General features: G+C 56.9%; 1 protein-coding gene across 6 annotated transcripts in view; it reads right to left on the bottom strand.

Moving 5' to 3' along the window:
- The window catches only part of PIK3R6 (phosphoinositide-3-kinase regulatory subunit 6), a 31666-nt gene extending 9756 nt beyond the window's left edge, over positions 1-21910 (bottom strand). Inside the window, exons 1-14 of one of the 6 annotated variants that reach the window (XM_027471384.3) lie at positions 19582-19942; positions 19325-19478; positions 16089-16286; positions 13215-13550; positions 10105-10222; positions 7523-7606; positions 6385-6476; positions 4519-4587; positions 4142-4274; positions 3248-3317; positions 2680-2863; positions 2116-2263; positions 1087-1173; positions 378-834 (exon numbers count right to left, since the gene is read on the bottom strand). In XM_027471384.3, the coding sequence (XP_027327185.3) occupies positions 378-834; positions 1087-1173; positions 2116-2263; positions 2680-2863; positions 3248-3317; positions 4142-4274; positions 4519-4587; positions 6385-6476; positions 7523-7606; positions 10105-10117 (1337 nt within the window). In that variant the 5' untranslated portion in view covers positions 10118-10222; positions 13215-13550; positions 16089-16286; positions 19325-19478; positions 19582-19942. Of the gene's footprint in view, positions 1-377; positions 835-1086; positions 1174-2115; positions 2264-2679; positions 2864-3247; positions 3318-4141; positions 4275-4518; positions 4588-6384; positions 6477-7522; positions 7607-10104; positions 10223-13214; positions 13551-15278; positions 16037-16088; positions 16287-19324; positions 19479-19581; positions 19943-21733 lie in introns of those variants that run through there. The other 5 variants (XM_027471385.3, XM_027471387.3, XM_027471383.3 and 2 more) reach the window with 5 other exon arrangements.
- Between the last annotated feature and the right edge of the window lie 2645 nt (positions 21911-24555).

The following is a 24555-nucleotide window of genomic DNA, read 5'->3' as shown; positions in this document are numbered from 1 at the left end:
TGGGCAGTGCAGCCAGTGACAATGTTTTTCCACCATAGGGGTGGTGAGGCCCTGGCACAGGCTGCCCAAAGAACCTGTGGGTGCCCCATCCCTGAAGGTGTTCAAAGCTGGGTTGGAAGCAGCTTTGAGCAACCTTGTGAGATTCCCCTGCCCATGGCAGGGGGTTGGATGGCTGACCCTTGAAGGTCCCTTCCAACCCAACCCATTCTGTGACTCACTCCATGATGGATGCACTTGGGTGCAAAACGCCCAGCTCCCATCCTGTCCCAGGCAGCGCTGGAGCCCAACCCCATCCCCAGCCACCCTGACTGCTGCAACAGAGCGAAACCCCCACCCCATTCCCCCACGCAGCAGCTCTGTGGCCACCAGCCAGGCACCTCAAGGAGTGGTAAGCTTGGGCCAGGCGCCCCAGGAGCCGGTCGTCCCCCAGCAGCACGACGCGCGCAGTGTGCAGCCTCTGGAGCGGGGCCGGGGGCTTGGCGGGGACGCCTGTCCTCTTCTGCGGCTTGGCCGCCGGCTTCGCCCCGGGGCCATTGCAGCCGGCCTGCAGGAAGGCCATGCTCTCCAGCGGGGATGGCTTCTTCTTAATGCCGCCCTTCCTCTGGAGCCGGGATTGCTCCGTGTCGGCACTGCATGGGGCGAAGGGCTCCTCGGCCGCCAGCGGCAGGTCCCGCTCGATGCCGCTGTCGGTGGAGAGCACGGAGAAGCGGGTCTGCTCGCAGCACTCGCACTCCGAAATGATGTCCTGGATCTCGAAGTTGTCCAGGTCCTGGCTCAGGCGGTCGGGCTCGCAGCTCTGCGACAGCGGGCGGATGAACAGCACCAGCTCCTTCCCTGTGGGCAGAAGGGAGCTCAGGGAGGGAAACGCAGCCAGACCCAGGCTGAGTCCTCGTCCTGGCCCAGCTTCCCTCTTCTCACACCAACCACAGCTGGTCCAAATCCCCCCTTCAGCCTCATTTCCCACTCCAACATGAACAGCTCAGCATCACATTAGGTGCTCTGAGGGTATCTCACAGGGGTGCCCCACTTGTCTCCTTCACCCCTTTTCCCACAGCTTCCCCGATCCAGCCCTGATGCCCCACTCACAGAGCTGGTCATCTTCCTTCCAGAGGTGGAAGCTGATGTTGGGGTTGGGCAGAGGGATGTCCTGCAGCCTCCCCAGGGGAGCATCACCTGGGGGAAAAAAAGGGTGCTCGTAACACACAGGAACAAGCCATGCACAACCCCCCACCAGGGCTCTGCTTCAGCCACTGGCTGCCATGGCCCTTGGGGTTCTCCCACCCTGGTCACCCCTTGGGCAGACCTGAGGATGTCATTCCAGCCCTCTGAGTGCCAGGAGAAAGCACCTGCACATCTGGGGGAAGGGAGAAGTGAAGATGGGAAACTGAGGCACAGGCAATTGAAGGACCTTGCTTCGCTGCAGGCAGCAGAGGGATTGCAGAATAAAGAATGCCTTTTCTAACACTGAGCCTCCAACCCAGGTGGCAGGAGCTTTCCTGGTGATCTCAGCTGAGATGAAGGGACCCTCTGACCCCACCACTGCTGGCTGTTTCTACCCCATTAGGGCTCTGCGAGAAGCAGTGAGACTGAAAGGAGATGGTCCTGCTCCTCTCCCTGCACCGCTGTCTGCTGCTCCTGTCTCCGAGCTGTGGGACAGCCTCTGGCTTTTTCTGGGGAGATGAGGAGGACACAGGGACCTTGCACCAGGAACAGCCAGGGCACATGGGGATGTTTGTCACAGTCCGTGTGGCCCCAGTGTCACCGTGCTCGGACAGAGTGCTGCTGTTGTGGGGGCAGGAGGCAGCACCACTGCCCTCTGCATCCGTGCAAGGTTTTGGGGAGTGGTGTGTCCCCAGGCTGGATCATGCCAGGAGGCACCTTACACCAGCAGAGCACTGCAGATCAAGCAGCCCTGGCTGACAGGGAGTTCCCACAGCTCCCTTTGCAAATGACAGAGCTGTGACTGTTGAATCCCATCCCCAACATGGGGCTGCAACGCAGAGCCAGGCTGCAAGGACCGGTCCCAGTGATGGCTGCTGCTGAAGTTGGGACAGAGGGGGCTGGGGATGGATAACAGGACAATGGTGGGGACAGGCAGCAGGGCAGGGGTCTCACCTGGTGGCAAGGAGCCGAGGAGGGCACAGTAAATCTTCTCCAGCCTCTCCACGTGCTGTTCGCGGTCCACACTCGCTTCGCTTCCCGCGCACTCGACAGCTGCCACCACTTGCTGGAACCAGTGCTCGACCTCGCTCATGGGCATGTCCTGTCACAGAGATGCTGTTAAAGCCCAGAGGTGTGAAAAGAGGAGATGCTCCTCAGGTAGGGTGTCAGGAGGGGGCAAATGCACCCTGTGAAGACGGGCTCACAGATGAGCCCATGTTTCAGCTCCAGAGCCCAGCTTTGCTGTGCAAACCTGAAGATTCAAGACCTCTGGCTCTTGCTGCAGCAATTATTTCATATTTCGAAGGGTTTTTAGTTTATTTCCACCTCTGCTTGCCCAGCCACCTCACCTTGCCCAGCCCAGCAAGTAACACTGGGGGTACTCAGGATGGAGACCAGCACCCAGGTGCCAGGGGCAGTTTCCCCACTTGCCATGAGCAATTCCCTGCTCCAAAGTGCCCAGCAAGAGTGGGGCTGTTAGAAAACCATACGTGGTGCCGTGCTGGTGCTGCTGCTTACCTGGAGGCTCATTCTCAAGCCGCTGAGGTCGCAGCCCTCGCCCAGGGCCGCCTGCATGGCGTGGATGATCACATAGCACATGCACACCCGTGGGCTCTGGGAGAGCTGAGCCGCCCGCGTGTCGGTGACCAGCGCGTTGCAGATGGCTTCGGAGAGCAGCTCTGGGTCAGCAAAGATGAAAATCCTGTGTGGGGTGGGAACAAAGGGGGACGAGGAGGTGAGATGAGGTGAGAGGAGAACTCCCTGTTACTGACACTGGGGCTGGTGCATGCAGCTCACACCTCTGCCCACGCAGAGAAGGGGCACGGCAGATAACTCCCTCCCCGCATGCCTCCCAGGGCCATGGAAATAAACAGGGGCAGGTGGGAGGAACGTGCTCCTCTCGGCACAAAGCTCGTTTGGATGCCTCCAAATTGCACACCCTGTGACTGCCTCCTGCCATGCAGTCTGTATGCAGTGTCTGCATCCAACAGGGACCCAGGGTGCAGGAAAGGGACGGACTCACTACAGAGCAGTGAGGCGATAAAAGAGATAGAAGGCACGACACCTTTGAAGAGATGCTACTCACTTTTCCTGGTAAGGGTACGGGTTGCTTTTTAGACTTTGCTCGGAAATCACCATTCTTTGGTAGAGCATACCTAGTGAAGGTGAGAAGACCAAGAGGCAGGAGTCAGAGCAGAGGCAGAACAACGCTGCTAGGGTTTGGGCCGTGGAGGCTCTGCCAAGGCAGCCAGCACCCGGCGCTGGGGAGCCGAGGTGAGAGCCGAGAGCCAGGCCCCAGGTTAAAAATAGTCAAGGACGAAGATAGGCTGTGCTACAGAAAAAGAAAAGCCCTTCTATTCAGGGATAATTTCCTGTATTTCCCTTCCTTTGTTTAGTGGATTATGAGCTCAGGAGGGGGCCGGGAGTAGGAGGAAGAGTCCGGCTCCAGCCACAGCCTTGGGGCCACATCGGGGGACAGCGCTGGACACGGAGGATATGAAGGATACGAAGGGCACGACACATTTCAGAGTGGGCAGCAATGTGCTTCACCCTCACCTGGCCCTGGGGTGGGGATAACCCAAGGGTCTACACCCACCCCACTGTGCTCAGGCACCAATGCAGTGTGCAACCTTCTCACAAGCCTTCTGGTGCTCCCCAGAGAAATTATTTTCTTAGCTGGGTTAAACCTCTGCTGGGGGGACCTCGGAGCTCTGGAGGTAGCAGGGAGCAGCAGTGAGGGTGATGCAGTTGGGTTCAGGCTCCCAGTAACCCCACTTGATTTCAGTGGTGCTTCCACCAACAGCAGGAGGTTTTCTGCCAATAACCCCCTGAAATCAGGAGAGGGGAACCCTCCCACCCAAGCATATCCTGCAGACCCCGGGTGTTTGGCTAGCCCCATGCAGAAATCCCTGCCATGGCTGGTTGCATTAGGCAAAGGAAAACCCCCAGACCCGGGGGCAGAGCAGGGAAGTCATCGTACCCGGTGCTGCCCTTTCCATCTTCAGCCTGACAGCGTAGTCCAAACCAATGGTGCAGAAAGGCTTGGGCAGGGTGAGCAGCTTCTTGCAGAAGTCATACACTCTGCTGCAGAGCTCATCGGAGATACAGGGAGCCTGCAGCAAGAAAGGGGCAGGTAAGGAGATGCCACAGGCAAAGCCCCCGAAGGGTGTTCTCCCCCCAGCAGACCACAGGGTGCAGAGCTACACCACATTCAGCCTGGGCTAAAATGCAATCTGCGAAGCAGCTCCAGGCACTGCCATGGTCTGGAAGCCTCCGGCAGTACCCACCATAGGGCTGTGGATGTGCATTTTTCTGATTCCCCAGGATTCTGTCCCAGTGCAGCCCATGAGCAGTTACCTTTATCAGGGTGTACATCAGCGTGTGCAGCAGGGGGATGATATAATGTCGGAAGTCGCCTCGCTCTGCCTGCAGGACCAAAAGGCACGGTCAGTGCTGGGGCATCCACCGTGGGCCCTGGGATGTGCTGGGTGCAGGGGGATGCTCCCAGCACCAGGGTGAGGTCTGGGGTCTCTCCATGGGCCATCAGGGAGGGCAAGGTGTCCCTGGGGTGGTCAGGTCCTGCCTGGTGGGCTGCCTGAGTTGGCCATGGGCTGCTATGGGTGTGTGATGGACCACCAAGAGCAGGCACGGCACCCGTGGTGGGAGAGGGAGAACAAAAGTTTCTAACTGAGCTCACTGGGGAGTGCCTTTCTGATGCCAAAATCCATGTGGAAATACAAAATCCCTGGGAAAAGCCCCTGTTGAATTTGGTGGGTGTGGAACCAGAGCAGGAGGAGAGCTGCTCCTGCATCCCTGTCCCAGGCTGTGGGAAGCCAGCAGCACGTGCCCACAGCCTGGCCCGCCTCTAGCACCACTCCAACAGCAGGAGCAGCCCCAGATAAACCTCACAGAGGGATTTCCACCCCAAAAACATCACAGACCCTCATTGCCAGGGAGGGGGCAATGCCTTATCAAGTTTTGTTTTGCCCTAATGGAAATGGGGCTACTTCAGCAGGAAGGTGCCCGGGCTGGATGCTCTCCCTCACTCCTGTAGCCCTGCTGGACGGACAGAAAGGCATCGCAGAGCTTGCAGCTCCTCACTGTGCTGCTGCTGGTGCCCGGGGAGCCTCCCTCTGCACCTCTTTTCCGGGATGATGTGCTGATGGATCCGAGTTAAATTGAACCGATGGCAGCAAAGCTTTTGAAACGATCAATGAAATGAGTAACACTGAATTGCTGAGCCCAGCTGATCTCTGGGCAGAGCCCCAGAAGAGCTCAAGCATGAAATTTCTGAATTGCTATCGGTGGTTGCTACTGCCTGCTCAGAGCTGCTGCAGTACTAGCAGGCTGAAAAAAAAAAATAACGTGGCACTGATTTCCAGGAGCTTCAGGGACACAAAGGGAATTACAGACCAGGAGGCCTGACATCCCTCCTGGGCACACAAAAATAAGAGCTGTACAGGGATAAAAGCATAGCAGGGAGGGGCTGAGATGACTTTTGCGGGGGAAAGCAGACCTCAGCCCCACCAGGGGAATTCCTGCATCCCTAGCCAAGGGTGATGTGGGCATTCCTGTCTACCTGGATGTGCAAAAACCACTTGACAGTAGGGGTGCAGGGGGCTCCTTGCCTGGGGAGGGCAGGGGATGTGTCCCCACACTTGGGGAGGACTGGGGGAAATGGGCTCTTCCTCTCAGCACCGGAAGAACTGAGGTGTGCTCGTGAAGAAAAGGTGCGAGCTCGTCACGTCACATCGCATCACATCCAACCACAAAGCTGGTCACCGCAGGTTGCTGGGGGTACAAAAGGTTCACCCGAGTTCAGAAAGTGAGACGAGTCAATGAATCAAAAAATGCATCGCCCAGTTTCCGTCAGATGCTCTCGGGACAGGATACGGGGCTGGATGGCTCTGATCTGACAGCGCTCGGAAGGAAACGAGTGGCAGGGAGGAGAAATTTCCACTGTACCTGAGGCCGCGGCTGGCCCCGGGGGTTGCGGGGGACCTGGGGGCGGTCGGAAGCGTTTTGCACTGTGCAATCTGCAAGCTGCAAACACCGTCTGCCTGTGGCTGTGAGCCACAGTCCCCAACCAGACTCCAAAAACCCTAAACTCCCTAAAAACCCCTTACCCGGGGGATCATCAGGCCAGGGATGCCCCAGGATGGAGACAGCCCCGCAGGGGAGGTGAGACCCCCTCCCGAGGGACAGGTGTGAGGTGGCACTCACCCTTTCCAGCTCTTTCACCAAGATCCTGACCAGGATGGAGCTGCTACTGGGATTCTGGTCAATTTTTTTGTGCAATGTCCATCGCAGCATCCCTGAGAAAGGAAAAAACAAGAGGTGAGGCTGCCCTGCAGAGCCACGATGGGCAGGGAGCCGCGTGTGGGGGGGGAATGGGGTGACCCAGGCACTGCTGCTGCAGAAACCACCACTGGGATCACTCTCACAGCTAACCCAGGCTTTTCCACCCTCTGCTTCATTCAGTGACAAGTCACACCGCTGCCCTCACTCTGAATGCAGCATTGATGTCAAGCACCAGCAAATGCTTGGGAAAGCATCCCAAAAAACCTGGGACTGGGGAGCTGGAGAAAAGCAAGGCATGAAAATGGACTAAATGACATCAAGTCTCTTTTCTGTTCCCTCCCTGCTTGCTTTCACTGCCTGCCCCAGGGATCTGGGGTTCCTGCTGGTCCCAGCACGCAGCACCTGAGCCACGGTGTGGCTGCCGACCCCAAGTGCTCGGAGCAAGGACCACAAAGCTTTTCAACCCTGCAGACTTGTCGAGGCTCATTCCGGACAAAAAAAACAGATTTAATTAACAGTAAAATATCCTGTGTGCTCCAAGTAAAATCATTTTTTCAAAATCAATTAAGTTCCTTGGGGCTGTAGCAGTCCAATTGCTGGGTCAAGTAGAGTTTTATTCTCCCCTACGGTGACGCAGGGATCTCAGCTGGCTCCCTAGCACAGAGCTGAGCCGTGTGTGGCAAAGCAATAGCCCTGCAGGGAGGGACTAGAAAACTCAGGTATCAGCGAGCTGGAAGGGGCTGCAGGGTGAGTTGGTGTCAGAGCAGGGAACAGAGCCCCAAGCTCTGACATTTCGTGTCCTGCCCCAGTGCTGGACCCCTGCCTGAGGTGAGAGTGAGGAACCATGTGGAGGAGGGATGGAAAACACCAGCGTTGGTGCGTGGAGGCACCAGTAAGCTGGCAAACATTTGGCACCTCTAAGAGCAGGTTGGAAGGGGCAGAGGAACCTGAGGTCACCTCGTGTCCCCTGGTGTCATCTGAGAGAGGAACAGAGTGGGGCTGGGGTCACACAGTGCAGTGCACAGGCTGGGTGGCAGCGGTGCTGTCCCCAGGACCTCACCTCGGTCATGCTGGCAGGAGGGGTGGTGGCCGTCCAGCTCTCGCAGCAGCGTGCGGACACGGCGCAGGATGTCCGACTCCACCTCTGCAGTGACAAAGAGGACGTGAGCAGCCTGGGTGGCACCTCTGGGACACCGGCACCCAGGTCAACCAAGGGGAATGACACTGGTTTGGGTGCACATCTCTCAGGATGGGTATAGCAGCAGGCTTCAGACCTGGCCGAGCCCTGATGGCAACAGGTCAGAGCCCTCCCCAGGGCCACTGGAGCCGGGGGACAAGTGCCACCCCACGGACCGGTGGCCCATGGAGCCATACCGAGGAGCAAAGCCCTACCGGAGGGACGTGGTGGCACAGACACTCTGCAGGGGACTGCTCTGCACAGGCTCTGCAGAATCCCTCTCCCTTTGCTGAATTACAAAATTGCACATTAAATATACAAGCTAAAGGCAGAAAACCACAGCTTGGCACTGTGCAAGAGCAGAAACACCTCTGCTTTTTGGCAGCACGTGGACTCGGCCTCACCCTCACCCACCACCCGGCTCTCACAGCTTCTCCCAGCCCACAGCTGCCACCCATGGGCCCGGAGCACCCCGAGGCAGGGTCCGAGCCCAGTGACTGCCACCCGCTCTGCGCACGTCAGAGCCGAGCAGCATCCTGCTCTCGTCCAAAAATAAATCTGACAACCTCAGAGCCGATTTGGGGCATGACTCGGCTGTGGGGTGGGGACATGTGATCGGGAGGGAGTTCGTGTGTCAGCGCTGGAACATTGCAGCTGTGAAATAAAAGCCAGCCCTGAAGGCACGCTGGGGGTCAGCCTGGAGATGCAAGATCCCTTTATTCCACCATGGTCGGGCTGTGTGGCCCCCCTTGCTCTGGGTTCTCTTCCCCCATAACAAAAGGACTTTTGCTGCTTTGTAGTAAGAAACTCTTTATATAGTCAGCTATTATCAGGTGATGCACCCCTTCCAGCCTACAGGCTGGAGCACCCAGAACATGGCCTGATCCAGGGCAGGACCTCAGTATTCATGGTAACCCCTCTCCTGAGGGAGATGGGTTGGGAGCTACAAGGAGAAAACCCTGGGAGGATTTCACAGCTCAGCCGGAGACTCAGCCACACGGGGGCTGCAAGAGGCATCTCCAGAGAGCCAAAACCTGAGGCTCCCACGGGCAGGGACGTGATCCTGCAGCAGATGGGGCAGCTCTGAGCATCTGCCCCCTTGTCCCATGCAGACCCTTACCCCATCTCGGGGCAGGTTTGACGCAAGAACCAGGGATGGTTTTTGTCTCTTCCTATTGCATCTCTCAGCAGCACCAAGTGGCACCCCAGGGCTGCCAGCATCCCTGCCAGCGATGCACAGGAGGGAGGCAGGAGCCTTTAGCCCACCCTAGCACCCTTGCTGCCCCCTCAGCCCCAGCTCCCATGCAGGCAGCACGGCCAGACCGATGACAAGCCACTCGTGCCCTCCCTAAGCCCAGGGCTACGATGACAAGGTTCCAACAAGATGCTGACCGAGGGCACCAGGCACAAGCCCGGCATGAAACTGGACTGGGAAATGCAAACTTTAAAGTATTGGGAATGGTTCATTCCTGAGCACCACACAGCCCAACAGCCAAAATACCCTATTTACCCAGGGAAGCACACCCCATTAGGGATGTTGGTGCAGGGGATCCATGGAATCCAAACTTCTGCAGAGGAGCACTTACTGCTGTGACTGCAGTCTAGGCTGTGTTAGAAGACAACCACACGTTTGGGTTCAGAATTATTCATCTTGTGCTGCTGAAGCTGTGTGTGTGCATGAGGAAAATCCCATCTTGGCCAGCATACTTCGTGCCATCGTACCCACACAGTACAGTTACAGTGCAGAAGCGTCCTTTGAAATGGGATCTTTCTCATTCTGGAAGTGTTATTTGAGGAAATGTTAAAGTTTTACTTTAGGAATCTGCATTTTCTCTCCTTTTTGTTTTCCCTGCAGTGATTTGGTAAAGCTCCTCCTTTTCACTACTGTGTTCATTGTTTTTGCACTGAGGGATTACACACTGTAATGGACTACATGAAACTTCCCATTCTTTTCATTTCTGTATATTTTTAATGACTACGGGAAGTTTTTCCTGGGCATTGGTATAAATACTGTGTCCTCTTTTTGTAAATCAAAGCAACTGCAGCCGTGATATGCTGAGGCCTCTTGGTGGGGAGCGAAGCGTCAGAACACCCCTTCCAACACAAACATGGGGCACTTTGATCTAAAAATGCTCTCAGCCCACCAGCAACAGCCAGCAGTGGCTTGTAAGTGGAATAAAACATTTCAGTATTGATATACTGATAACAAAATGTGAGATTGCTTTAAAATCTGACTGTGGCTGGTTACCAGACCTGGTGGCACCCTACAGCAAATCTTTTGGCCATTCCTCGGGTGTTTCATGTCACAATTGCCATTTTCCCATCAGGGTTTAAGTGCAGGGCCCCATGGTATCGCTCTGCCCAGCGACAATCAGTCCTCGTTAGATAGCCAGGTATTTACTGGGGGCTGTTGGGGCAGAGGAGGGAAGGGGGTGGGGAAGGATTCGTGCAGCATCATCACCCACCTGTGCTCTCCATGGCCGGGCCGGGGCTGCAGCAGGGCACGGGCACGGCTGCAACGATGGGCGAGTGCACGGCTGCTGCTCACTCTGCTCGGGCATGGCCTCGGGTCCGGTGTCTCGCCTGCAAAACCACAGGACAATGTCAGCTGGGGCAGGCGGCGGGGATGGCAGGAACACATTGTGAGGCAGAGTCCCGAGGATAAGCCCCAGGTTGGGGGTTCTGGGGCAGAAAGTTTCGGCTCGGAGCTGAACCCACCCGAGTGCTTGGGACCCACAGCAAGAGGCCCCCACGGATGGGCATCGCCAGGCAGGGCAGCAGCGGGAGTCCTCTCCTCCCCAGGATTTATGAAGAAATGTTCAGGTTAAATCAAACTGAGCCCAAAATGTGAAGTCCAAAAGGAGTAAAAATAAATAAAGAAGAGAAGCTGAACTTCCATGAGGTTTCTAATTTATTGCCTTGATCTGCCATCCCTACCCCATCCCTATCCGGCACCTAGAGAAACAAAACCTGAGGAAAGCCCAGAAGCCAGTTACGCTCCAGAGGGAAGCCAGCCCGGAGCCAGACGGCTTCCCTTGCCATCGAGCATTGTTCTCTCCAAAGAAAGAGGAAAAAGAAAGCAGAGGAGGAAGGAAGGGAGATCTGCCTGTGACATGGCCACCCATTGCCCACGGCACAGCAGCGTCCCCACAACCGCCCTCTCCCCACCCATAGGACCCCATCAGTCCCCTGTGCCCCTCCAAGCACAGTCAGACCACCAGCCCACACTCCTGCTCATGTCTTTGCTCTCTCTAGGAATCTCTCCATTTAATTTATAGATTTAAGATCTATCTCTGCCCACTTAGGCCCTAAATCTGTACATATCCCCCACCCAGCCCAGCAAGTGTAGCAGGAGATGGACAAACACTTGCAGGAACTCTCCCAGCCACACACACCTCGTGCCCAAGAGCATCCTGCTCTCAGCTGCTCCCAGACGCTCACTAAAAGCTTCCTGAAGAAAGTGAAGCTTTCAGCACCCACCCCAGAGCTGCCGGGACTTTATTTCTGGGGCTGGCTCCAAGCCACCACTGCAGATTTCCACCACCCGCTGGGCAGCTCCCAGCCTCGAGCAACTGAAGGCAGAGAGGACAAGGGAGGGAGTCGTATCTCTGCAGCACGTGGACATCACCGTGGGGATGGACGTGTGGTTTCCTCCGAGACCAACACCCCCATCTGCAGACCCAGAACATGTGATGGGGCAGGGGGAAAAAACAAAGCCCAGAAAACCATTTCTTTCCTGTGGGTGAGTGGTGGGAATGCCCGCAGGGTTTTCCTTCCTGCGGCACACCCTTAGCACCCAACCTGGTGCCAGCCCCGCGTCCAAATCCCCTGCCACCTCCTGGGACAGCACGGTCAGATCCTGCTGGGGCTGCAGCAAGGGGACGAGGAGGCTGCCAAGGAGGATCTAACACCTCAGGGTTGCCTTGGTGCTGCCCTATTTCAGGGGTGTCGTCGTGCTCAGGGCTTCCTCTTGGCTGTGTTTATCTCCTCGATGGCAGTACCATCCCCAGCCACTGGCTTCAGGAGCGAGGGATGCCCTAATCCCTTCCTTGCCCAGCACCACACATCACTGGTGGGCTGGTCGGCACCGTGGCTCTCAAAGGGATATTTCCTGCGGGGAAAAAGTCCCCTCACGGGGCTGGGTGCATGCCAAGCTCTTCAGGGCCAGCAGAGGCGTCTGCCGAAGCGAAAGGCAGGCGGCTGCTAATTGTGTCGGTGGTTTTCCACATCCGCGTCCTACCTACCCACACGTGGGAGGGAACCAGCGCACCGGCGCTCGCTTTCCAGATTTAGAAAAGGACTCGGGGTGGTGTGAGCTGCTCCGGGCCCTAGAAACTTTGCTTCTCAGTCGCCTGCTTGCTTAAGAAGTGCTGGCGCTCCTCGCTGTCTGCAAAGACCTGAGATGGGGCCAGCAGCCTGCCTGCCTGCTCCGAGGACTCGAGTCTCCCAAGAAAATTCAATACAAAATTCCCCAAACTACTCCCTGGCATATTCAGAGTCCATCAGGAGGACAAATTTTGTACAAGGCACAAAAGGAGATGGGTAGAAGCAGGCTGGTGAGAAAGGTTGGGGTCAGCCCGGTTCCCCCCTGGGAGGGGAGGTGGGGCTGGAGATGGCAGGAGATGGATGGCAGCAGCCCGCGGGTGGGCACGCTGCCCACCTCCCCTCCTGGGCTTCACCAGGGCTTCCCTGGCAGCAACAAGCACAAAGCCGAGCCCAGCGGCATGGCGAGGAGGGCTTTAAGCTGCAGGAGGCTGTGCTGCAACCAGGGCTAATTCAGCCTTGTGCAGAGTGCTCTCAGACCACAGCCCGAGCTGTTGCTTGGAGCAGCAGCAGGGAGACACCTCCGTTTGCCTGCACAAAGCAAACACAGCTGACGGGGGATGCCGGAGACGCTGGCCTCCGTAGACACAGTGCACTGGCTCAGCCGTCCTTCAGAAGAGCTTTTGGCTGCCAAAGCCACATCCCTGTTCCCTCAGCCGTGCAGCTGGAGGCTGCTGCCCAGGCTGGTCTGTGCCAGATGGCCACGGCACCGCCGGCTAAGCTCAGTTTGGCAGGGAGCAAAGACCTTCGGACCCCTGGGAAGGAGACGCCAGTGGGGCTGAAGGCCCTGGTGACAGCCACCTCTGTGCCCATCAAGCCCTGATCCACACATGCTGTGCGCCCTGGTGCTGAGTGGGGAGAGCTGGCACAGCGATGTGTCTGAGATGTGCCGCAGCCCCGCTCTGACCCAGATCTCTTCTCCCAGGCTGGCCCAGCGTCTCACACAGGGACATTCTCAGCCAGGGGGCCCTCAGAAACAATGGTGCCACATCCCAAGACCAAGCAGCACGGGACTGCTGCTGGCCCCTGTGTCTATACAAGCAGATATTTTTTCCATTTCTCAGGAAAAAACACCTGGTGGACTACCTCAAGCCTGCAAGAGACAGGGCCACATGCCTTCCAGGAGCTGTGCCCAGAAGGCTGGGAACATACCCCCCACCTCATGCCCGCCCCACGTCTTCCCCGCTGCGCTGCGAGCGGGGTGACCACACAAGGAAAGAGCATCCCCAACCTCGCTCCGGGCTGCACTCACCTTCCCTTGCGTCCTTCCAGCTCCCGGCGTCACCGCAGGGCACAGGACGGTCCCAGCAGGCTCATGGCGAGGAGGAGGAGGAGGAGGTGGCAATGCAGGCAGGAGCTAGCAGTGAAGCAGCAATCCTGAGCTCCGGCACCGGCAGACCACGTTGAACCCTGCCGGGGCTCGCTTCTGCTCTGCGTGCATGTGTCAGAGCCCGCTGCTCACTGGTGACCACAAGCTTTCTACCCCAAAACAGGAAGGGCTCAGAGGCCCCAGCCAGCACACACGATGGTGGGGAGACGAGAGCGGAGCCAAGGGGAAATACGGCAGCGAGGGGCGTAAACGCTGGCCCTGCAAAAGTGTTGGCGAGAGGCAGAAGCTGCTCAGTTCCCTGAACCACACCACTCCTCCGCTTTCTGTCCCCCTCCTCCCCATGCATCTCTTCTTTTCCCTGCAGCAGACACGAGACACATTTCATCCCGTAACTGGTTATTTTGCTGTCTGCCAGCTCAGCAAGACCAGAGGCTTCTCTGCGCTCATCCCACTTCTTTGCAGAGCTGCAGTTCCCTGCTTCCTCTCTGCAATTCTTAAAATACCCAAGGCATCAGCTGTATTTTATTTCATTTACAGGAAAAAAAAAAATAAGAGAAAGGGAACGAAGAAGGGAAGCCACATTCCTCCTTTCGGTTCTCAATAGCCATGAGGCTTTTAGTGATAAAACCTGCGTGACTCCAAAGCCACCTCTCCCAGGAGCTGGGGTAGTTATGGGCAGCATCTGGCTATATTCATGAAAATGAAGAACTTGGCAGTGAACGCACAATTCACCCCAGAAACACACAGATAAGATCACAGGTTAAAGGTCTTTACGTCTTCCTTTTCTAAGCTACCAGAGTGGCAGAGAAAGTGAGCAGAGCCTGTTCCTCAGCATCCATCAGCCCACCCTCCACGCACCACTGAGATAGCCTGGGATGGATCGTTTCAGTTATAACATGGGTTAGTGTCCCTGTGAGTATCAGGACGTGTCACCTATGGTCCCAAAGGGCCCAGGTCCGGGCTCAGCACCATGCTACCTGTGGTGGAGCACCCCCTGCCCACCAGGCTCCTCGCAGCCCTGAGCAGCGAGCCTTGGAGCATGGCGCGGCACAGTTATGGTGCCACCACCAAGGCTGCCAGGGGGTTTGGAAGAGCTGCTGACATATTGCCAACAAGCACCCAAATGCCTCCACGAATGACAGGGAAATCTGGCCCAACCAGGACCAGAGCTCAGCCCCAGGCCACGTCCCACCCTGCAGCAGCCCAGCTCCCCCAGCCCATGCAGCACTGCCTGGGGTGAGGTTGGAAAAGCCGCGGCAGACGGATGGAAAAGTGTCCATCCATGTGAGTCGTCTCAGCCCCCACCACACTCAGGGAAGAGGCCATCCCCTGGTGACCTTCCACACGGGTATGCACAAGATCCCCAAAAGACTTGCTGCTCAGACTGTCAAAGGATGGCAGAAATTGCTAAAAACACAACCTCCTAGACTATGGGAAACACAAGACACAGAAGGAGTGAGGCAGAAATACCTAAAGCCATGGAAGAAAACCCAAAACCAGGTGGGAAGCTCAACCGCTCCATCCTGCCCTCACACACGAGCATCCTCCACTGCCCAGCACACCTTGGCTGGGGTCCTGAGCATCACTGCCTGGACACCTGCTGACCATGCCCAGTGCTGGGGGATGTCCCCTCTCCCAGCTTGCCCAAGGACACCAGTGACGAAGCAGGGTAAGCACAGCTCATGCACACATGCTTGCTCTCTCCGGGATATATTTAGTCCCGCTCCAAAGACTGTCTCTCCACGCCTTCTGAAGCCCTGTATTTGGTTACAAACTCACTACACGGGTATGTCTGAGGTTTCCTGTGCCAGTTTATCAGCTTGCAAAGAAAAACCCATGCATTGCCCAGGAGCAGGTTATGGAAAGCTGTTCCCTGGACACGCTCCTCCTCTCCCTTCTCCCCGTCCCACAGCCAGCCACCAGTCCTTCCCAATCCTACAGCAGACACCCCAATGGAGCCAGAGCAAGGAAGAATCATGCAAATACCATCGGCAGCAGCGAGTGAGCTGTGCTGCACAGGGGCGTCCTGAAAGGAGAAACAGCAGGTGCGGAGCTGGGGGGGAGGCACGGGATCACCCGCGGCACAGTGCCATGCGGTGGCAGACGTCCTGCGGGGCAGAGCAGCACCCGCCACCCCTCACACTGCCCTCCCCCTGCTCCCCGCAGGTGGCTCCAGGCCAGCTCGCTTATGGAAGCAGCACCTCCAAAAGTCTAACGTTACACAGCACTCGCACTGGGGCGGCTCCCAGCCCGCGTTTCCTTCCAGCTCTGGCGAGAGCGGCTGGAGCAGGAGGATAGAACGTGAGCCAAAGGCGGTTTTCTCCTGCGGGAGCTGGAGGCAGCTCCGAGCGGGACGTTTACCCCAAGGCGACCTGCCCGTTTGACATCACATCCCCTGGGCTGCTCAGAGTGTGGCTGACAGCCCCAAAATGCCGGGTAATTGCTCCTCTGGGAACCCAGGGTCACCACCGACACCGGGACAACCCCGAGCAAGAGCTCCCAGTGCTGTCCGTCAGAGCAGCTCTGCCCTCCTGGTTGTGCCCTCCTCTTAGACCATGTCCACCTGCCAGGGGAGTGGCTGCTTTTAGCAGCCAAATCCAGCCTGCACCCCCTTACCATCTGGGTAACAACAGCTCCAGGCCCCACCAAGGACCCGACCTATAGCCAAGGATGAGCACTGAGGGCAAGCTCCATTTCACCTTACATCAACCACCTGAGCGCAATGTGCCACATTTAAAATGCAAACTAAGCCAAACTCTCATTATGAAACTCAAAAAAAAAACACATAAAAATCACCTGGGAGAGTCTGTTGAGGAGCCTTATTTCTGTCCCCACTCAAACAGGCTGCTGGGGTGGAGGAGACCTGCAGAAGAAGCAGGGGGACCACGCACGATGCCTTCCAGACCCATTTTCAGTTTCTGCTCCAAAACCTGGCAGGGCTCGTGGTTTCAGGCAGCTCTGATACGAAACCAGATGCTCTCCCTCGGGCTCTCCCTGCCAAGGAAAGACGTCTCGAGCTCAGCCTCTGCTTTCCAGCAACACTGTGCTGCACCAGTTCCTTGCCGGCTGCTCCGGCAGGCGTGTCCCTGCCAGGAGGCTCACGCCCGCAGAGCGAGGGCGTGAGAGGGACGCTCTTCAGTAACAAAACACTTTCACAGCCCACACCACTGCGGATATTCATCTGCCCGTCAGGATGAAACGAGCCCCAAGTCCCTTTGCTAAAGCTGGCGTGGAAGTGGAGCGGCTTCCTGGACACTAACGGCTCTTTGGAGACTTCCTCGCCAACGTCACGTTTCATTCTTTCTAAGGGAAGAAACGAGTTTTCCGGAAGCATCAGCTTTTTAGATTTAGCATCTCTCTTTCCATTCCCGGAGTCGGCTTTGGAAAAACAATCGGAGGGAAAAAATAAACGCTTTCTGAAAACCGCTGCCAGGTTTGCTCGCACAAACAGCCCAGGCAAGTGCTGTCAGCCTGAGGGGGAAATCAAATACACGGCACAGTCCCTTCGCCCTACAGACATGCTGTATCACCAGCTGGGTTAAAGCAGCTGCATGTTGACAGCAAATCCTTGCTAAAGATTTGCTAAGACCCCTTACTAAGGCATCTGGGGCTTTAGCAGCAGTTTCAGGGCACATTCAGCATCCTGTGGTGCAGCACAAGCAGTTGCTGGGGCTGCAGGGGGGTGGAATGGTTGCATGGGGCTTTGGGGGGCCACCAGGGCAGGGTGACCAGAGCCAGAGTGACACCAGCATGGTGGGGACGGCACCTTTGCCCCATGTCAGTGGAGGACAGGGCTATGGGGTGCTTTTGGCATTGCCCTGGCAGCGGGAAACAGCCTCCTGCCACAGGGCTGGAATGGAGAGCAAGGAAGGGTCAAGCATATAATGAGGAACCATGAGGGCAAGCCCACCAACGAGGTTTAATTATGGTACATAATTAAATGGTACATCCAACAGCAGAAACCCCTGCTTTCAGCAGGACCATGAACCACTCCATACTGAACAACCCAAACCCATGGGGCACAGCTCACTCACAGCAGCAGCTCCCTTGGAGAGCTCCTGCCCAAACCACGTTTGATGGACGGTGCTGTCTTCAAGGCATGTCACACCTCAAAATAGAACAACGTGACTCAGCCAACACGGCATCTGCCTTCAGCACAGCCATTAGCACCAGCAAAACTCAAAAACCAAGAAAGTAACTGGAAGAAAGTCCTGAGAGCCCCCGCTTCTGGGTAGGTGACATGGTCAGCATTGGTACGGCTGAGCACAACCAAGCCAAGAGGCTCCTTGGGCCAGCTCCCTCTGACAGAGAAGAGCAGCTGTCATCTCTTGTGACAATCAGAGCTCCTCTGTGTCAAATCCCTCCGAGGCTGGGCACACAGGACTGCTGGGGAGGGATGCTGCTGCAGCCCCCATCCCAACAGCCAGTTGGATGTGCTGGGGTGGAAGCACAATCCCAGATGAAGTTTATAGCAGCCCAAAACCACTTAACGTTAGGATAGCTCCGTGCCAGCCGCTGGAGGCCCAGCACCTCAGGACTGGAGGCAGGGGCTGCAGGGCAGAGCGCTGTGAAGCAGCGAGCCCAGGTCTCACCAGGCCAGCCCAGAGGCTTTGTGGCACCAAGCTCTTTCCTCCGATCAAACCTGGGAGAAAGCTGCATAGTTAGAACAGATTCATGCCATGTATTTCCCCAGACTGACACGTATTTTCTACCATTGCGGATGTAGGACATGCCTCTGGATGCTCAGCTGCAAGGCTGAATAATGTCCCGTGGATTTGGGCCATCCACAGAGGAACTTGGATAATGGTTGAGAGTCTTGGAAGCCACGCACTTATTGCAGGACCAGAGCACCAGACGCACCCATGGAAAAGCTTGTGCAAGTCTCAGAGGTGATCAATCAGCCCTTGATGCCCAGAGAAAATTGTTTCCTTCAGGCGTAGCCAAGGGGCACAAAAGAAACGTGGCCACTGGGCTGGACGGACACCCAGCGAGCTCCCCTGGGAGGGCAACAGCATCTCCAGGAGGCCGCTCGGGCCTGGTGCCTCACAGGCAGCCAAAGGATGCTGCCAGAGGATGCAGAGGAAGAGCTAAAACCTGCCTCATGTACGCAGCTCACTCATCTGCTTTGTTTTAGAAACCCAAGCCCCCAGCACTTCACTTTTTAGTTTCCTTTCCAGCCGGGGCTGCTGCGCTCTCTGCGTTATCGCCGCTGCCATCGCTGTGTATTGCCGTGTCACCGCCGCAGCGCTCGGGGCCCCCAGGGGAGGACTGAAGCAGTGGGCCAAGGGCAGGGGCAGGCGGGAGGCCACACGACTGCACGAACGGCCAGCGCGGGCACGAGCCACCCGCAAGCAGCAGCCGGAGCGCGGCCACCAGCGGGTGACAGCCGGGATCGGCTCCGGTCCTCGCAACTGGGAGGGAGCCGTTTCGCACAGAGCAAAATGAATAAGCATGAGCTAGCGCTGAAACGGCCCCAGATCGGTGATGTAAGCTGCTCCATCTGGGCTGAGCAGCTGCCAGGAGGGTGTATGGGGGGCTCGGATGAGTGCCGGAGCAAGAGCACCACCAGCACCAAGCCCACCCGGGACTGCCCCGGGGTGCCGGCAGCCTCAGGGGACAGGCTCCAGGGCAAACGCTGCCTCCCACCAGGATCACGCTGGCTGGCAGGGCGAGCTTGCACAAATCCTCCTTTCCTGCAGATAAGCAGCAGGTTCCCCTTCTCCAGCACCATCAGTGCCCCCCTCCCCTTGCTTGCCCCAGGCAAGAAAACCACACCAGCTCTGTTCAATCGCTTCCCAGGGTCTTCCAGGGAAGATGCGGGGGGATGCAGCGTTCACACACACACACACACGCACACTTCCAACCTCTGACATACACACTGCTGCCCAGTAGAAGCACGGCACAGCAGACCTCCTCAGGGAGCAGCAGAGCAGCGGGGGTCTCGCAGAGGAGCAGCAGAGGGACAGGGCAGGAGGGCGAGCGCAGCGTTTCGTGCACGCAGAGCCACCCGATGCTCTCCATCCAGACCCTACCTGCTTGGTGGGGCAGGCAGCGGGAGCATCAGGCGTGCACCCGGGGTCGCATCCAGCACGGAGGGGCACAGCAGGGTCCGGGGGCAGCCATCGGGGGCTCCGCTCTGCCCAGCGGGTGCAGGGGTAGCGCCGGGGTGGCTGCACGCTTCAAAGTCTGCAAAGTGAAAAGGGAAGCGCTGGAGTTATTTCAAGACAACTTCCTCTTTCAGACAGAAGCCCCTTAATGAGAAAGCTGTCACCGCGTGGGTCGCGCTCACCCAGCACTTTCTGGACGTGCAGGAGCGGGTGGAAGAGGGCTCCAGCCCTGCCCTGCCCTAATCCCCAAAAACCAGCCGTGCAGGTCGGGCTGCTGGGGCGCAGCCTAGCCAGGGCTTGGGCCTCCTGGCGTGGAGGCTGCCGCCTCCCAGCCCGGGCAGCGAGAGTGCCTGACGCTGCACACCCCGTGCCGGGAAATAAACAGGGTTGCTACAGAGACAAGGAGGAGTCTGTCCAAGCGGGAGGCTTTTCCAGCTCCAGCACGAAGTTTTGTGCCCCTGCCAGCTCTTGCAGCCAGGAGCACGCCGTGCACATCTGCTTTTTGCACAAAGCCCCCACCGTGGGGACGGGTGCCTCCGGCAGCCCCTGGCTGCCCGGTGCCAGCACGGGGACATGGACGGGGCAGGGGACACCCGGCCCCTCTCGGGAAGGGGTCACGGGGAAATTCGTCATTGCGTTGGCAGCGTCCTCGGCCAGAGCAGGTCTGGTTGTGCTCAGCGGGGTGTCACGTTGTCACCACTCGTGACTCGGTGGCGGGGCTGCAGCAGCTGAGCCGAGCCGAAATGGGGCCGTGCAGGGGGGGGGAGGCCCCAGGTGAGGCTGCTGGGGGCTGCTGCGGGGCCCCAGGCTCTGCTAGGACCGTGGCCCATTTGCACATTTGCATCAGCTCAACTGGGGAAAGCCTCAACAAGGGCTGCCCCCGTTCATGTCTGGGGCCCAGCTAATGAGTTCAGCCCCCAAGTGTCACCTGCAGCGATGCTTGAGGCCCTGAGCTTCTTTGGGGTAAGGGCTTCGGGTGGGGGAACGTGCTGCGAGAGGGAGCGTGGGAACAGCAGCCGACACCGTATCACTTCCCATCTTCTTTTACATGAGAAAAAGCATTAGGTACAGTTACATACCTGGGCCCCTGGTTTAAAAATAACCTACTTCCTTCCTGGCCTGGAGGGAAAGGCAGGAGGTGGCCGTTCGGCTGGCTGTCGGCACAATTTGCTTCCAGTCCCCACTGGTCACTCTGGTGCCAAGGCATCCCCGCAGCAGGGGCTCGCCGCCCCACACGACCCCACAGGCAGGAAGGCTCCGGGGAAGCAGCAGCCACACGCAGCACTGGGTGATAACACCCACATCTCCCCTCTCTTGACTTCATCCACACTCGCTCCCATTGATGAAGGACCCTCGGACGTGTCCTGGTGGCCGTGGCAGGAGCAGTGCCAGCAGCCCCATGGGCAGCACAGCAGTGACATGTGCATGTGGGGTCCTGTTTGCAAAGGGTTTTTCCTACTAGGATCAGGATGAGCTTCTTCAGCATGCCATGGCTGAGGTTTGGGCAGTGCTGTTCAATAGCTTATTTTCCCATGCCTGTCTCTGTGTCGTGACACCACATTGCATCTGTCCTCCAGCAGGAGGTCCCCAGCGTGCAGGAACCCCTACTGCAGGCAGAAGTGTCCATACAAAAAATGTTTCCATGCAAATTGCAAAGCAAAGAGAGGGTTGAAGCCAGCACACTGACACCATGATGGGATTAGCCCCATGCAGTATCACAGGAGGGGCAAAGGCTGGCTCCAGGTTCCTTGCACCCCTTCCTTGGATGTGCTCCTGCTTTGGTGATGCTCCACAGGCACCTTTCAAGGCCAGGATCTCCCATTGCTGCTGGACATTTTCACCCCTTCCCTCCCAGCCAGCCTCTGAAGGACCCAAACCTTCACCCCGACGTATTTTCATTGCTGTCAGACCCTCTCTCACCACACAGCTACAGCAGAAGGATGCCATGAGCTTGGCTTTCCCCTTGCCCCATTTCTGCCGTGCACACCAAGCAGCCTCCTCAATGTCATCATCACTGGGATCCCGACCCAAAATTCATTTAGCTCAAAAAACGAAACAAACAAACAAACAAGCAAAAAAAAAGAGGAAACAACCAAAAGAAGGAGTGAGAGAAGAGAGAAAACTTCTTGTGTGGCAAACAGCACAGACCCACTACAAAACAGCTGTTAGTCCCACAACACCATGCTTGGGGATTTACAGGCGTTGTAGGAGCACCATAAAGGGCCGTGCCTGTACAGTTCTGTGCATGCTTGGGATACAAAATGCTTTCTGAATCCCTGAATCCTCCTTTTGTAGACGAAATCTTTCCAGCTAAAACAAATACAAAGAGCTCACCTGAAGCGCTAATTCAAAAGGGGTTTTCCAGCCCGGAGGGGAACTTGCTGCCCAGCCTGGGGCTTTCCTGCTGGGGGAACAGCACACAGCCTGCTTCTCTTGCGCTGGGACAGCCGCCAACACATGAAACCATGCCAGCAACAGCAGCTCGCTGCCGGCGGGCACAGTGCTGCACAGCCCGGGGGCACGGTGCTGCACAATGGGCACGGTGCTGCACAGCCTGGGGGCATGGTGCTGCACACCCAGGGCACGGTGCTGCACACCCAGCGGGCCGTGACACACTGGTGGGACCCTCTCCGTGCCAGCTGTCGCGCTCCGGTGCTTGCAGCTGCAGCTGGGCCCTGCGCCCACCTCCAGCAGCGGTGCTGGGGCTGCTGGGGATGGAGCCACTTCTCCCTGTTGCTGTCTGGTTCCCATCTCGGTTCCTGCTTCACACCCAGTTTAAGCACAAAGCAGCTTCCCTGGTCAAATGGGAGCTCTGGGCACCTCTCCTCCTGCCCTGCTTTCTATTCAGGGACAGCTTAGTTTTCCCCACTTTAATTTTCTATCATTATGTGGCTGCTATAATAACAGACCTAGAGAGCCAACTGGGTTTCTGAGGGAAGCAAAGGTATTTGCACAAAGAAAAGGACGCTGTCTGAGCACTGCTCCTCCCAAACCACCCAGCCTGCAGGGAAAGCTCCACTGGCAGATGTCCGAATCGCCAACGCTTTAGTCAAGAGATGCTTTTCTTCCATTTTATAAGAGAGCAAGTCACAGACCAACTGATACGTTCTTGTAATGTCTCTGTTTTTCAGCCTGATTCTGATTTTCCTCTCTCTTTAACAAATAATGAGGATAGGGGTATTTGGGGACAGGGGAAGCCAAGCAAACTGCCAGTTTTGTGGTCCTTACCTTGCCTTTTTGATTTGTCCAAACTAAGTCATCTTCAACACCTTTTTTTTTTTTTTTTTAGGTCTTGAAAAAGTCCGTGGTAAGAAAACAGAAGCAAGTACAAGACAATAATGAACCATGGACTTTTCACGTCAGAGCAGCCTCATGGCATACCCTGCAAGGGTAGAAACTGCCTTATCTGATAAAGATAATAGCAACAGGAGAGACAACTGCTCACCTACAGGTTAATTATGGGTTTGAAAATCCAAGCAAAATGATTGTGATAAGCTTGAGCAGGCAGCTGATAAGAAATCAGCAAGCTTTTCCTTTCCATCTCACCATGCAACGTGTTGGGCATGCACCCAGCGGTGCCAGCGATGGAGAAGCCACCGCTGGTAAAAGCCACTGCTTGTGAGCAGGACGTTTTGAGGAGGAGATGGGTTTGGGTGCACAGCCAGTGACTGCCTGTTTTGCGGAAGAGATCAGCTGCTTGAAACCACACGGGATGGCTTTTTGTCCAGATCTTAAGTGCTGCGTGCCCACAAGCCAAGGGCTGTACATTTCCGCTGCCCACACTTCCCAGCAGATTCTTCCCAGAAATTACAGCTCTCCTGGGGGTGCCAAGGTGACAGTTCTGGAACAAGATCAAATCCTCGAGCTTGTCAGCTCTGCCAGTGATAGCATGCAGCAGGAAATAGTGCTTTTTAATCACAGCCACTCTGTTCCAATTCACTCAGCGAGCTGATAAGCCAGGCAGCAGCGCTGCTCTTACAGTGGTGTTTAAGGCAGCACGAGCAGGGCTTTCGAAACACCGCTGCAGCTTCCAGCCCACTGGGTGAGGCAGAGAAGGGGGCAGGTTATTGCTTAACCCCAGGTCAGGCCCCAGAAGCCATCCAGCACCAATGCCCACGCAAGCACAACGAGCAGCTCTGCCTGCTCACCCTGCCTGGCCTGAGCAATCCTGGCAACATCCCCCGTGGCCCTCTCCAGCTGGGTCTGAACATCACACCTCGCCTCGGAGACCACCGTGTCCATCAGTTGGCAGCTCTTGGAGGAAGGAGGGTGGGCACGGCTGCTTCATGCCCGTGGTGCTCTTCTGGCCAAGCCTGGTGGCCTTTCACTCCCTGGGGGTCCCAGCAGCTCGGAGCCAGCCCGTGACCTTCCCAGCAGAACCACCACCTCCCCGGCCACACCAGTGTAGGTGCCACTCTTGCCCCAAGGAGAAACTTGGTGCTTGTCTCCATTGAACAGCATCCTATGGGTAGGCAAAAAATAAAATAAAATAAAAAAATGGTGTCAGCTCAGTTCACTTTAAATCATGATTCTCCAGTGCACTCACCATCCTCCTCTGCTCAGCCTCACCTGGGAGGATAACTCGGATGTTTTCTGCTCCTTCTTATCAATGATCACACCAGAAAGCCACAGAGGTGGCACAAGCCCTGTGCCTCCATTCTCTGTCCCCCAGCCTGGCAATGACACCTTGCTCAGGCCATGGGCACCACTCTCCCACCCAGCCTGAGGTGGCTGCACCAGGTCCGTGTTTCCCCAGCTCCCTTACAGGCAGCACCACCAATCCCTCATTTCCCTTTGTTCCCAGGTCTGTGCAAAAAGTTGCTGTGTTTGCGTTGACATTTTCCCAGCAGGTGAATTAAGGTGAAAGCTCTCCAGCTCCTTTCCCCCTGGTGAAGTTGGTCCTTCACTTGTCCTCCAGTCTCAACCTCATTTATTCCCCACCCATTCCTGAAAGTCCCCACAAGAGGGATCCCGTGGCTCATTCCGAAAACACCTGAGCAGGAATTTCTTCATCTCGGGTGATTTACAGCACTTAGCCCACCTGGGTGCACTTAGCCCTGCAGCTGACAGTCATACAGAAGCCTGCAGCTCCCAGCTGGGCTCCTCACAACTCATACCAAAACAGCTTTGGCACTTCCAACATCCCCCTTCTGACA

This window comes from Anas platyrhynchos, chromosome 19 (genome assembly GCF_047663525.1).
Source record: "Anas platyrhynchos isolate ZD024472 breed Pekin duck chromosome 19, IASCAAS_PekinDuck_T2T, whole genome shotgun sequence".
Taxonomy (NCBI): Eukaryota; Metazoa; Chordata; class Aves; order Anseriformes; family Anatidae; genus Anas; species Anas platyrhynchos.
The sequence above is the reverse complement of the archived record's forward strand: the minus strand, read 5'-3'. Positions and strand labels throughout refer to the sequence as shown.